The sequence below is a fragment of the Mustelus asterias genome, chromosome 3, assembly GCF_964213995.1.
Source record: "Mustelus asterias chromosome 3, sMusAst1.hap1.1, whole genome shotgun sequence".
NCBI lineage: Eukaryota > Metazoa > Chordata > Chondrichthyes > Carcharhiniformes > Triakidae > Mustelus > Mustelus asterias.
In genome coordinates this window covers 11,277,250-11,290,471 of record NC_135803.1, presented here as the reverse complement: position 1 = coordinate 11,290,471, position 13,222 = coordinate 11,277,250, and the positions used below count along the sequence as shown (strand labels likewise).

At 45.9% G+C, this 13,222-nt stretch overlaps 1 protein-coding gene across 3 annotated transcripts in view; it reads left to right on the top strand.

Moving 5' to 3' along the window:
* Positions 1-13,222, top strand: part of LOC144486746 (rho guanine nucleotide exchange factor 26-like) — a 204,128-nt gene that overhangs the window by 49,042 nt on the left and 141,864 nt on the right. For all 3 annotated transcript variants that reach the window (XM_078204785.1, XM_078204795.1, XM_078204777.1), the window contains exons 5-6: positions 129-185; positions 5,587-5,747. In XM_078204785.1, the coding sequence (XP_078060911.1) occupies positions 129-185; positions 5,587-5,747 (218 nt within the window). The remainder of the gene's footprint in view (positions 1-128; positions 186-5,586; positions 5,748-13,222) is intronic.

Genomic DNA, 13,222 nt, shown 5'->3' with positions numbered 1-13,222 from the left:
TTCTTGCGTGTTGTTGGATCTACTCACCGTGGCAACTGGATATTGACTGAACAGGTTTTTTGTGAAGTTTTCTCTTTTCCTTTTCTGACCAATGCATTGTTTAAAAATAATGTCCTTTTGCCTTTCAGGTGAAGAAAAGTGGAATATTGCAGACTGTTAGCCAGGAGGAAAAAAAGCGGCAGGAGGTACACTACTTCCCTTGCTTAAATGTAACCATGGTCAGATTCTGAAATAGAAACATAGAAACTAGGGCCATTCGTCCCTTCGAACCTGCTCCACCATCTCCGGTTTCCTCCCACAGTCCAAAGATGTGTGGAAATGTGTAGGTTGATTGGCCATGATAAATTAACCCTGGTGTCAGGGGGGTGTTAGCAGGATAATAGGGCCTGGGTGCAATTGTGGTTCATGCAGACCCGATGGGCCAAATGGCCTCTTTCTGCGCTGTAGGGATTCTATGATTCATCTTGATCATGGCTGATCATTGTGTTCAATATTTTGATCCCACCTTCCCCCAATATCCCTTGATCCTCACAGAATCACAGAAACCCTACAGTACAGAAGGAGGCCATTCGGCCCATCGAGTCTGCACCGACCACAATCCCACCCAGGCCCTACCCCCATATCCCTACACACTTTACCCGCTAATCCCTCTAATCTACGCATCCCAGTTCATCCCAGTTTATCCTTTATCCCCAAGAGCTAAATCTAATTCCCTCTTGAAATCACACAATGTTTTGGCTTCAACTGCATTCCACACATTCACCACCTTCTGGGTGAAGAAATTTCTTCTCGCCTTAGTTCAAAAAGTTTTACCCCTTATCCCCAAACTATGACCCCTTGTTCTGGACTCCCTCACCATTGGGAACAATCTTTCTGAATCCACCCTGTTAGAATTTTATAAGTTTCCCCTCTCACTCTTCTGAACTCAGTGAATATAATCCTAACCGACTTAGTCTCTTCTCATATGACAGACCTGCCATTCCAGGAATCAGCCTGGTAAACCTTTGCTGTACTCCCTCACTAGCAAGGACATCCTTCCTCAGATAAGGACACCAAAACTGCACACAATACTCCAGGTGTGGCCTCGCCAATGCCCTATACAATTGCACCAAAACATCCGTATCCCTATACTCAAATCCTCTCGCTATGAAGGTCAACATACCATTTGCCTTCTTTACTGCCTGCTGTACCTGCGCACTTACATTCACATCCTCTGAGATAACTGGAAAAGGGAAGGTTGTGAGATGTTGTGATTGCTGTTTTTAGGCTGCTTAAGGGTCTGTATAATATGGGCAATAGAAGTTATTTCATGTTATCACAAGAGTAGAGCCTGAGGTTTGGTCTGTACTTGAATGGAAAGAATTCAAATAATAATAAAGGGTGGCACAGTGGTTAGCACCACTGCCTCACAGCGCCAGGGACCTGGATTCAATTCCCAACTTGGGTGACTGTCTTTGTGGAGTCTGCACGTTCTCCCCACGTCTGCGTGGGTTTCCTCCGGGTGTTCCGGTTTCCTCCCACAGTCCAAAGATGTGCAGGTTAAGGTGAATTGGCCATGCTAAATTCTCCCTCGGTGTACCTGAACAGGCGCCGGAGTGTGGCGACTGGGGGATTTTCACAGTAACTTCATTGCAGTGTTAATGTAAGTCTACTTGTGACACTAATAAATGAAATTTTAAAAAATAATCGGCTGCCATCAGTGGTGGTGGAGGCAAACTCAATAGGGTCTTTTAAGAGACTCCTGGATGAGTACATGGGACTTAATAGGATGGAGGGTGATAGGTAGGCCTAAAAGGTAGGGTTATGTTCAGCACAACTTGTGGGGCCGAAGGGCCTGTTTTGTGCTGTCGTTTTTTATGTTTCTATGAAACAATATTTCAGTGAGTGAGTGATCCGTCCATGGAACTGATCTCCTAGCCAGTAACAAATGGTGCTGATCCATTCAATTACAAGTTGGATTTTGGAAAGTTACATTCTGTGATGCAGTTCATGAGTAATTAAAGACATGACACATGATAAGTGTAATGTGCTTGGAAGGAAATGGATGACTTTGGGCCTACCGTTCCCAAAGCTCTCCTCCAGGGGCTTTCTCACCTCAGCTCTGGGTCTTCTGCAGATTCATTGATAGAAATCGATCATCATGAAGAGACAAAATCTCCATTCTCATTATCAGTGTGCTTACGTGATGACCAGGAAGGTGAACCAGATGGATCTGTTCATCGAGCTTAACTCCCAATAATGCTTTGTGTCAACAATCTGACAGAACTATTTTCTTTCCTCATGCACAGATTCACAGTGACATCTTATCATCACTCTGTGCTGCAAACTACTTGTTAAACTGGAGCAGCCAGGATCATAAAACATAACATTTGGCGACAGTGCTCTGTGCCTTTTATACTTTATGATTCTGGGCCCAGAACGAATTCCCCTTATTTTGCCTGCAACTAAAAAGGGAAATGTTACTCTGGAGAAAGTCGTTTCAGTGGAAGACGCTCTCACTTCCACAACCACCTCCTCCTCCTCCTGCCCCGCCCCACCTCCCACCATCCCCACCCCTCACCACCGCAACCAAAGGAGAGAAAATATTTTCAGAGAAAATGCTGGAAAATTTCAGCAGGTTTGACAGCAACGGTGGAGAGAGAATAGAGGCAACGTTTCAAGCCTCGATGACCCTTCGGCAGAGGCCTGAACAATCCCCATCCACCACCACTTTCCTCCGTCTGGCTGAACTAGTTCTCTCACTCAATAATTTCTCCTTTAACTCGGCTCACTTCCTCCAAATAAAAGGTGTGGCCACGGGCACCCATGTGGGTCCCAGTTATGCCTGTCTCTTTATGGGTTATGTGGAGCATTCCCTGTCCCAGTCCGGCACAACTCCTTTATCGGTACATCGACGACTGTTTTGGTACCACTTCATGCTTTTGTCTGGACCTGGAAAAAATGACCAATTTCCACCCTCTATTACTTTCACATAGTCCATCTCTGACACTTCTCTTCCCTTCCTTGACCTCTCTGTTTCCATTTCCGGTGCTCTGACGAAGGATCATCTAGACTTGAAACGTTGGCTCTATTCGCTCTGATGTGGAGATGCCGGCGTTGGACTGGGGTAAGCACAGTAAGAAGTCTCACAACACCAGGTTAAAGTCCAACAGGTTTATTTGGTAGCAAATACCATAAGCTTTCGGAGCGCTGCCCCTTCGTCAGATGGAGTGAAAATCTGTTCTCCAACAGTGCACAGAGACACAACATCAAGTTACAGAATACTAATTAGAATGCAAATCTCTACAGCCAGCCAGGTCTTGAAGGTACAGATAATGTGGGTGGAGGGAACATTAAACACAGGTTAAAGAGATGTGTATTGTCTCCAGACAGAACAGCTAGTAAGATTCTGCAAGATCAGGAGGCAAGCTGTGGGGGTTACTGATAATGTGACATAAATCGAGTCAAGATGATCCTTCGTCAGAGCACCGGGAATGGAGACAGAGAGGTCAAGGAAGGGAAGAGAAGTGTCAGAGATGGACTATGTGAAAGTAAACCGGGATGTTGGATTTATGTCACATTATCAGTAACCCCCACAGCTTGCCTCCTGATCTTGCAGAATCTTACTAGCTGTTCTGTCTGGAGAAAATACACATCTCTTTAACCTGTGTTTAATGTTCCCTCCACCCACATTATCTGTACCTTCAAGACCTGGCTGGCTGTAGAGATTTGCATTCTAATTAGTATTCTGTAACTTGATGTTGTGTCTCTGTGCACTGTTGGAGAACAGATTTTCACTCCATCTGACGAAGGGCCAGCGCTCCGAAAGCTTATGGTATTTGCTACCAAATAAACCTGTTGGACTTTAACCTGGTGTTGTGAGACTTCTTTCTATTCTCTCTCCACAGGTGCTGTCAGATCTGCTGAGATTTTCCAGCATTTTTCTGTTTTTGTTTCAGATTCCAGCATCCGCAGTGTTTTGCATTTCTCTGAGAGAGAATATTTTGGTGTCTGAGGGCCACTCTGATCAAGTCATGAGTCCATCGGGTTAAACAGTGCAGAAGAGGCCCTTTGGCCCATCGAGTCTGCACTGACATGTGAGAAACGCCTGAACTCCCACTTAATCCCATCCACCAGCACTTGGCCTATAGCCCTGAATGTTATGTCGTGCCAAGTGCCCATCCAGGTACCTTTTAAAGGATGTGAGGCATCCCGCCCCCACCACCCTCCCAGGCAGCGCATTCCAGACCGTCACCATCCTTGGTGGCCCTTGGTTACAGTGAGGAGAACACATCTGCCTGAGGATAAAGGAGTCGGACCAAGTGAATGGTTCAATGTAAAGAGTAAAGCTCTTGTATTTATCCAGCACAGGCCGTTGTCAAACTATTGCCCACCATGAGATTTTAACCGAATACATCCAACGGGAATTGGTAACTAGGCAGTAGTAGAGCCATAGAGGTGCACAGAACCGAAAAGACCCTTCGGTCCATCACATCTGCGCCAGTCAAAGACAAACCACCCAACTATTCTAATCCCATTTTCCAGCACTTGGCCCATACACAGCCTTATGTGCTTTCGCATTGCAAGCGCACATCTAAATACTTCTTAAATGTTATGAGGGTCTCTGCCTTCACCATCCTTTCAAGCAGAGTATCACCACTTTTTGTGTTAAAAAGGTTTTTCTCAAATCCCCTCTAAACCGCCTGCCCCTTACCTTAAATCTAATCCCTCCGGTCATTGATTCCCCCACCAAGGGGAACAGTTTATTCTTGTCTACTCTATCTATGCCCTTCCTAATTTTATGCATCTCAATCATCTCCCCCCTCAGCCTCCTCTGCTCCCAGGAAACAATCCCAGTCTGTCCAATCTCTCTTCGTAAGTAAAATTCTCCAGACCAGGCGAAACACTGGTAAATCTCCTCTGCACCCTTTCCAGTGCTATCACATCCCTCCGATAATGTGGATTCCAGAACAGCACACAATACTCTAGCTGTGGCCTAATCAGTGTTTAATATAGTTCCAGCATAACCTCCCTGCTCTTAAACACTGTGCCTCAGCTAATAAAGGCAAGTGCACCATATGCCATGGAGTCATAGAGATATACAGCACAGAAAAAGGCCCATTGCTGGACCCGGTGTAAAATGGACACCTGCTTAAAGCCAGTTTTTAAAATTAGTTGTAAGACAGATCGAGAGAAACTGTTAATGGAGTCCAGAGAAGGAGCCATAACCTTAAAATTCGAGCTGGACCATCCTTCATTGATATCAGGAACAATTCTTTCCAGAATGAGTAGTGGAAATCCGGAACTTTCTCTCTCAAAAGGCTGTTGTTGGTGAGGGCTCGGTCAATTGACAATTTCTGAGACCTATAGACTTTTGTTCGGCACGGGGTATCGAGGGTTAGGGAACCAAGGCGGCTAAATTGACTCAAGATACATGTCACCCATGATCTAACTGAATGGCAGAAGAGGCTTGAGGGACTGAGTGGTCTCTTCCTGTTCCTGTCTTCATATGGAGGGCAAAGGATAGGCTGATGGCAAGGGAGATGTTGGGAGGATGGGAGCCCTGGCTGTGTTTCTCTGAAGTGTGCACTCTGTCTTTGTCAACAGGCTATTTTTGAAGTGATTTCATCGGAACACTCCTACATGCTCAGCCTGGAGATTCTGATCCGCATGTTCAAGAGCTCCGAGGCACTGAACCTAACCATGACCAAAACTGAGAGGCATCATCTCTTTTCCAACATCGGCGATGTCTACAAATCCAGCAACAAGTGAGTGGCACTGATTCCAGCCTCTGTCGCTCAATTACCTGTCGTTTGGTTGTGCTTTTTTCTAACATAGAAACATAGAAACCCTACAGTGCAGAAGGAGGCCATTTGGCCCATCGAGTCTGCACTGACAACAATCCCACCCAAGCCCTATCCCCTCAGTCCCACATATTAACCCCATTAATCCCCTTAACCTATGCATCCTGAGACACTAAGGGGCAATTTAGCATGGCCAATGCACCTAGCCCGCTCATCTTTGGACTGTGGGAGGAAACCGGAGCACCCAGAGGAAACCCACACAAACACAGGGAGCATGTGCAAACTCTGCACAGACAGTGCCCCAAGCCGGGAATCGAACCCAGGCCCATGAAGCTCTGAGGAAGCAGTGCTAACCACTGTGCCACCATGTTTTTCTCCTTTTTTGCTGGGCCTTTCCCAAGCTGCAGGAATGTCGGTCCATCATCTGCCCACATGATGGGTGAGGGGGTAAACTGTGCAGCTGATGAAATAGTCTGTCGCTTCAGTGTCTGCGGAGTGATTCCGGGCGCACTGGAATTCGAGCAGAGGGGATTGAGAAAAGAAAGTGGGATTAGAAGAGATAGAACTGCCATGGTTAACAAAAATGGCGGCACGGTAGCACAGTGTTTAGCACTGCTGCTCACAGAGCCAGGGACCTGGGTTCGATTCCTGGCTTGGGTGACTACCTGTGTTTCTATGTTGGAATGGGGAATAGTTCCTCGTACCATTTCGTGAGATCAGGAATGAAGGTTTTGGCAGGGTGACGAGTGGTGACACAGGTGGACAGTGTTCTGGAGACAAAAAAATTACAATTTTGACCGTGCATGGTCAAGGAAGAACTTGACATTCCCATTTTGTCATTGCTACAGTATTTGCTGCAGTGTTATATAGTGCTGTTCAGACAGATACCCAACCTTATGCTGGGATTGCAAAAGTACCAGCAGCATCCCATGAAAGATTTAATACGTACCTGCTCGTGGAGGCCTATATGAAAAGAGAGCTATCTCTCCAATAGGGTGACGGAGGAGCAGAATGTTTTGTATCCTATTATCATTGCACCGGAGCCCCAGGTTCTGACGGTGTTGCACCTTAGAAAGTTGGGCAGGGTGGAATCTATTGCCCAATATGTGCTACTGCAAACAGCCAATATGTTGTCTTGGGACGGCACGGTGGCACAGTGGTTAGCACTGCTGCCTCACAGTGCCAGGGACCCGGGTTCAATTCCCGGCTTGGGTCACTGCCTGTGTGGAGTTCGCACATTCTCCTCGTGTCTGCGTGGGTTTCCTCCGGGTGCTCCGGTTTCCTCCCTCACTCCAAAGATGCGCGGGTTAGGTTGAATGGCCATGCTAAATTGCCCCTTAGTGTCAAGGGTTAGTGGGGTGGATGTGTGGGGTTGTGGGGATGGGGCCTGGGTGGGATTGTGGTCAGTGAAGACTTGGTGGGCCGAATTGCCTCCTTCTGCGCTGTGATGATTCATACATTGATCAACCAAGTTGTCATTGTTGTGAATGTTCCAGTAATGTTACTCCAGTGTGAGGGAGTGTCTATTTTTCAGTGTTCGCAATGGCGGTGGTTCGTTAAGTGGGGTATTTGGCAGCCACTCTCTACCTGACCTTAAGATGCACATGGGTTCCATTAGCACTTGGCTAATGGACCTCTATCACTCTCCATTTTGAAATTTTAACCCATGGGTTCCTCAGGCAACTTCTGGTATCCATCTTCTCGTGTGTGATATATAGAAACATACATAGAAATTAGAAGCAGGACTAGGCCATTTGGCCCTTTGAGGCTACTCCGCCATTCATTTTGATTATGGCTGATCATCAAATTCAATATCCTGATCCCTCCCTTCCCCCCATATCCCTTAATCCCTTCAGCCCCAGAGCTATATCTAATTCCTTCTAAAATCACACAATGTTTTGACCTCAACTACATTCTGTGATCGTGAATTCCACTCATTCACCACCCTCTGGGTGAAGAAATTTCTTCTCACCTCAGTCCGCAAACTATAGCCTCTGAGTTCTGGACTCCCCCACCATCAGGAACATTCTTTCTGAATCTACTCTGTCTAATACTGTTAGAATTTCTATGAGATCCCCTCTCATTATTCTAAACTCCATTGAATATAATCCTAACTGACTTAGTCTCTCCTCATATGACAGACCTGCCATCCTAGGAATCAGCCTGGTAAACCTTCACTGTACTCCTTCTATAGCAAGAACATCCTTCCTCAGATAAGGACACCAAAACTGCACACAATACTCCAGGTGTGGTCTCACCAACACCCTGTACAATTTTTCTTAAATTCATTCGGGGACATGGGCATCGCTGGCTGGCCAGCATTTATTGTCCATCCCTAGTTGCCCGCGGGTAGTTGAGAATCAACCACATTGCTGTGGCTCTGGAGGCCAGACCAGGTAAGGACAGCAGATTTCCTTCCCTAAAGGACTATTGCAGTAAAATATCCCTATTCCTATACTCGAATCCTCTCACTATGAAGCCAACATACCATTTGTTTGATTTGATTTGATTTATTGTCACATGTATTAGTATACAGTGGAAAGTATTGTTTCTTGCACGCTCTACAGACAAAGCATACCGTATGTAGAGAAGGAAAGGAGAGAGTGCAGAATGTAGTGTTACAGTCATAGCTAGGGTGCAGAGAAAGATCAACTTAATGCGAGGTAGGTCCATTCAGAAGTCTGACAGCAGCAGGGAAGAAGCTGTTCTTGAGTCGGTTGGTACGTGACCTCAGACCTTTGTATCTTTTTCCCGACGGAAGAAGGTGGAAGAGAGAATGTCCGGGGTGTATGGGGCCCTTGATTATGCTGGCTGCTTTGCCAAGGCAGCGGGAAGTGTAGACAGAGTCAATGGATGGGAGGCTGGTTTGCGTGATGGATTTTGTCTTTACCATGTGCTGTACTTGCATGCTTACGTTGAGCAACTGTGATGTGCTGTGGTTCTGAGGACAGGGGCATGAGGTGCCTTTGTAATTTCCTATGTTGGTTCAGGCAGTGCTATTTTACTTTGGGTTTGAATTCCCCGCAGATTGCCAGTTATATTTTCATTGTCACACATTATGGAGCGGGGAGGAAAGAATTAGCCACGCTTGACAGGAAAAAAACTAAAACAATGTCAAAATTAACTGTAATTCTTTGTAACTGATTCTTGGTAACTGTGGCAGCATGTGTGAAAGTGTGTCTTTAAGCCTGAGAGAGTTACTCTCAACAATTTGCCCTCATGGCAAGTATAAAATCCAAAAAGACTCAGCCCTGGAATATAGCTGGGATTTATTTGCCTCCTATTTGCTCATTGCACTCATCAATAATCCTTCTGGCTGCGACACTGGTGTGAGTAGCGGTCATTAACATTCTAGTGTGGGTCTTACAATGTTTCCCTTGTACTTGTGCCCGTGACCATGGGTGAGGAATGACAATGAGGTCATCGGAAATATCCTCCATGATGAGTGTGGGAAAAAACTTCTTCCTTCAATAGGTTAAAAAGGGAAAACTTTTCGTCAAGATTCCTCATAAAATTCAGCTTCCAATTCACATCAGTGAACCTTCCCCTACCCCTATAGATTTGGTCGCACATGGAGAATGTATTATTGGGTTGATTTTATGACTTCACATTTCCCTAGCGGAGACTTTATGTTCACAGAGTGATAGCAAAATAAGACCATAAGACATAGGAGCGGAAGTAAGGCCATTCGGCCCATCGAGTCCACTCCACCATTCAATCATGGTTGATTTCAACTCCATTTACCCGCTCTCTCCCCATAGCCCTTAATTCCTCGAGAAATCAAGAATTTATCAATTTCTGTCTTGAAGACGCTCAACGTCTCGGCCTCCACAGCCTTCTGTGGCAATGAATTCCACAGACCTACCACTCTCTGGCTGAAGAAATTTCTCCTCATCTCTGTTCTAAAGTGACTCCCTTTTATTCTAAGGCTGTGCCCCCGCGCCCTAGTCTCCCCTGTTAATGGAAACAACTTCCCTACGTCCATCCTATCTAAGCCGTTCATTATCTTGTAAGTTTCTATTAGATCTCCCCTCAACCTCCTAAACTCCAATGAATATAATCCCACGATCCTCAGACGTTCATCGTATGTCAGGCCTACCATTCCTGGGATCATCCGTGTGAATCTCCGCTGGACCCGCTCCAGTGCCAGTATGTCCTTCCTGAGGTGTGGGGCCCAAAATTGCTCACAGTACTCCAAATGGGGCCTAACCAGTGCTTTATAAAGCCTCAGAAGTACATCCCTGCTTTTGTATTCCAAGCCTCTTGAGATAAATGACAACATTACATTTTCTTTCTTAATTACGGACTCAACCTGCAAGTTTACCTTTAGAGAATCCTGGACAAGGACTCCCAAGTCCCTTTGCACTTTAGCAAATGGATGATTGTGAGGCAGCAGATCCATTTAGAAACATAGAAACTAGAAGCATGAGTAGGCCATTCGGCCCGTTGAGCCTGCTCCGCCATTCATTTTGATAATGGCTGATCATTGAATTCAATATCCTGATTCCCCCCCCTTTCTCCCAAATCCCTTGATCCCTTTAGTCCCAAGAGTCATATCTAATTTCTTCTTGAAATCAGACAACATTTTGGTCTCAACTACATTCTGTGGTAGTGAATTCCACACATTCACCACCCTCTGGGTGAAGATATTTCTTCTCACCTCAGTTCTGAAAGGTTTACCCCTTATCCTCAGACTATGACCCCTAGTTTTGGACTCTCCCACCATTGGGAACATTCTTTCTGAATCTACCCTGTTTAATCCTGTTAGAATTTTATAAGTTTTTCTGAGATCCCCTCTCACTCTTCTAAACTCCAGTGAACATAATCCTAAACAGCTTCGTCTCTCCTCATATGACAAACCTGCCGTCCCCAGAATCAGCCTGGCAAATCTTCGCTGTACCTCCTATATTTGCATCTCTCCTCATTTTTATTTCTATGGGTGGCACGGTGGCACAGTAGTTAGCACTGCTGCCTCACAGCGCCAGGGACTGGGTTTCGATTCCAGCCTTGGGTGACTGTCTGTGTGGAGTTTGCACATTCTCCCTGTGTCAGCGTTGGTTTTCTCTGGGTGCTCCGATTTCCTCCCATAGTCTAAAGATGTGAGGGTTAGGTGGATTGGCCACGCTAAATTGTCCCTTAGTTTCCAAAGAAGTGTAGGTTAGATGGATTAGCCATGATACATGTGTGGGGTTACCAGGATAGGGTGGGGGATAGGGCCAGCATAAGATACTCTATCAGAGGGTCGGTGCAGACTTGATGGGCCGAATGGTCTCTTCTGCATGGTAGGGATTCTATGAGTCTATGAATTCTTCCCATATGAACAGGAGGAGACCATTCAGCCCATTGAAACTCTTCCATTGTTAACCGAGATCCTAGCTGATCTGTGCCATTAACTCCATCTACCCCCATCTTGATCTGCAACCCTTGGCTAACAGAATTCTAATGTTCTTAATTTTGAAACTTTAAGTTGACCCCAAGTCCCAGCAGCTTTCTGGAGCAGTGAGGGGAAGGGTGGGAGGGCGGCGGGGGAGTTCCAGATTTCCACCGCCCTTTGTATGAAGAAGTGCTTCTTGGCATCACACCTGAACGGCCTAATTTTTTAACAGCTCCAATTATAAAATCTTGCTGCCATTGTCCTGAAATCTCCGAGCAGAGGAAATAGTTTTTCTCTCTCTTTCTCTCTCTCTCTTTCTACCTGTCAAATCATTTTCCCATCTGAAGAGATTTCCACTTCTAATGTTCCTCGCGTTCTCACTCACTGTGGTTTGAATTGATTAAAAGTGGGTGCAGCAGAATCACTGAAGATTTTCATATCATCGTTGAAAATGATGTAGCCTTCACATCGTATCTTTGTGGCTTTGTGTTTGATGTAACAGTTTGTTCTATAAATTGGAACAATCTGGCTCAAAGACCATAACAGCAAAGCTACTGCACGGCGCTTATTTGGGTCTCCTTGTCATTGCTTTAGGACAAGTTATTGTTACATCGCGGGGAGTTTGCGTGAGACTGTTTGAAAGGAGAATGCTCTTTAAAAGGGCAAGTTCTAGCTATGAACTGGGAGCACTCACTCTTTCATTCCAACGATGTTTCAGTGTCCTGTTGGGGTCGGAGAGAAGTATTGCTACTGTCACTGTGTGTAGCAGCATCATAAATGTGTTATTTCCCAGCAACATTTACTGTACTTACTGGTTACTGGTCAAAGGGGAGGCAATGGTGCAGTGGAATTGTCGCTGGGCTAGTAATCCAGTGGACCCAGGGTAATGCTCTGGGGACCCGGGTTAAAATCCCACCGCGGCTGACGGTGAAATTTGAATTCAATAGAAAATCTGGAATTAAAATTCTAACAATGACCATGAAACCATTGTTGATTGTTGTAAAAACCCATCTAATTCATTAATGTCCTTTGGGCAGCACGGTGGCACAGTGGTTAGCACTGTTGCCTCACAATGCAAAGGCCCCAGGTTCGATTCCTGGCTTGGGACACTGTCAGTGTGGAGTTTGCACATTCTCTCCATGTCTGCGTGGGTTTCCTCTGGGTACGCCAGTTTCCTCCCGCAGTCCGAAAGACGTGCTGGTTAGGTACATTGACCATGCTAAATTCCCCCTCCCTCAGTGTACCCGATTAGGCACCGGAGTGTGGCAACTAGGGGATTTTCAGAGTAACTTCATTGCAATATTAATGTAAGCCTACTTGTGACACTAATAAATAAACTTTAGGGAAGGAAATCTGCCGTCTATATCTGGTCTGGCCTACATGTGACTCCAGACCCACAGCAATGTGGTTGACTCGCAACTGCCCTTTGAAATGGTCCAGCAAGCCACTCAGTTCACGGGCAATTGGGGATGGGCAACAAATGCCAGGCCCAGTCAGCGACGCCCACATCCCATGAAAGAATAAACAAAAGGTGAGCAGCACCATGTCCACAGCCAGATTGACACCAGCTGCCATTTTGAGATCAATGGACACAGTTGCCATTTTAAAAGACTGAGTACGGCAGCACGGTGACACAGTGGTTAGCACTGCTGCCTCACAACGCCAGGGATCAGGGTTCAATTCCCGGCTTGGGTCACTGTCTGTGCAGAGTCTGCCTGTTCTGCCTGTGTCTGCGTGGGTTTCCTCCGGGTGCTCCGGTTTCCTCCCACAGTCTGAAAGACGTGCTGGTTAGGGTGCATTGGCCATGATAAGTTCTCCCTCGGTGTACCCGAACAGGGGCCGGAGTGTGGCAACTCAGGGATTTTCACAGTAACTTCATTGCAGTATTAATGTAAGCCTGCTTGTGACACTAATAAATAAACTTTAGTTGCTGTCACTTTTAAACCTAAGAGACATGATGAAATATACATTTTGACCCTGTGGGGCTCTTCAAAAAGAGAAGCTTCAAAGAAAACCTCAGAGGAAAAAAATACTTAAATAACAGGTTAAAGAAAGTGAATAATTC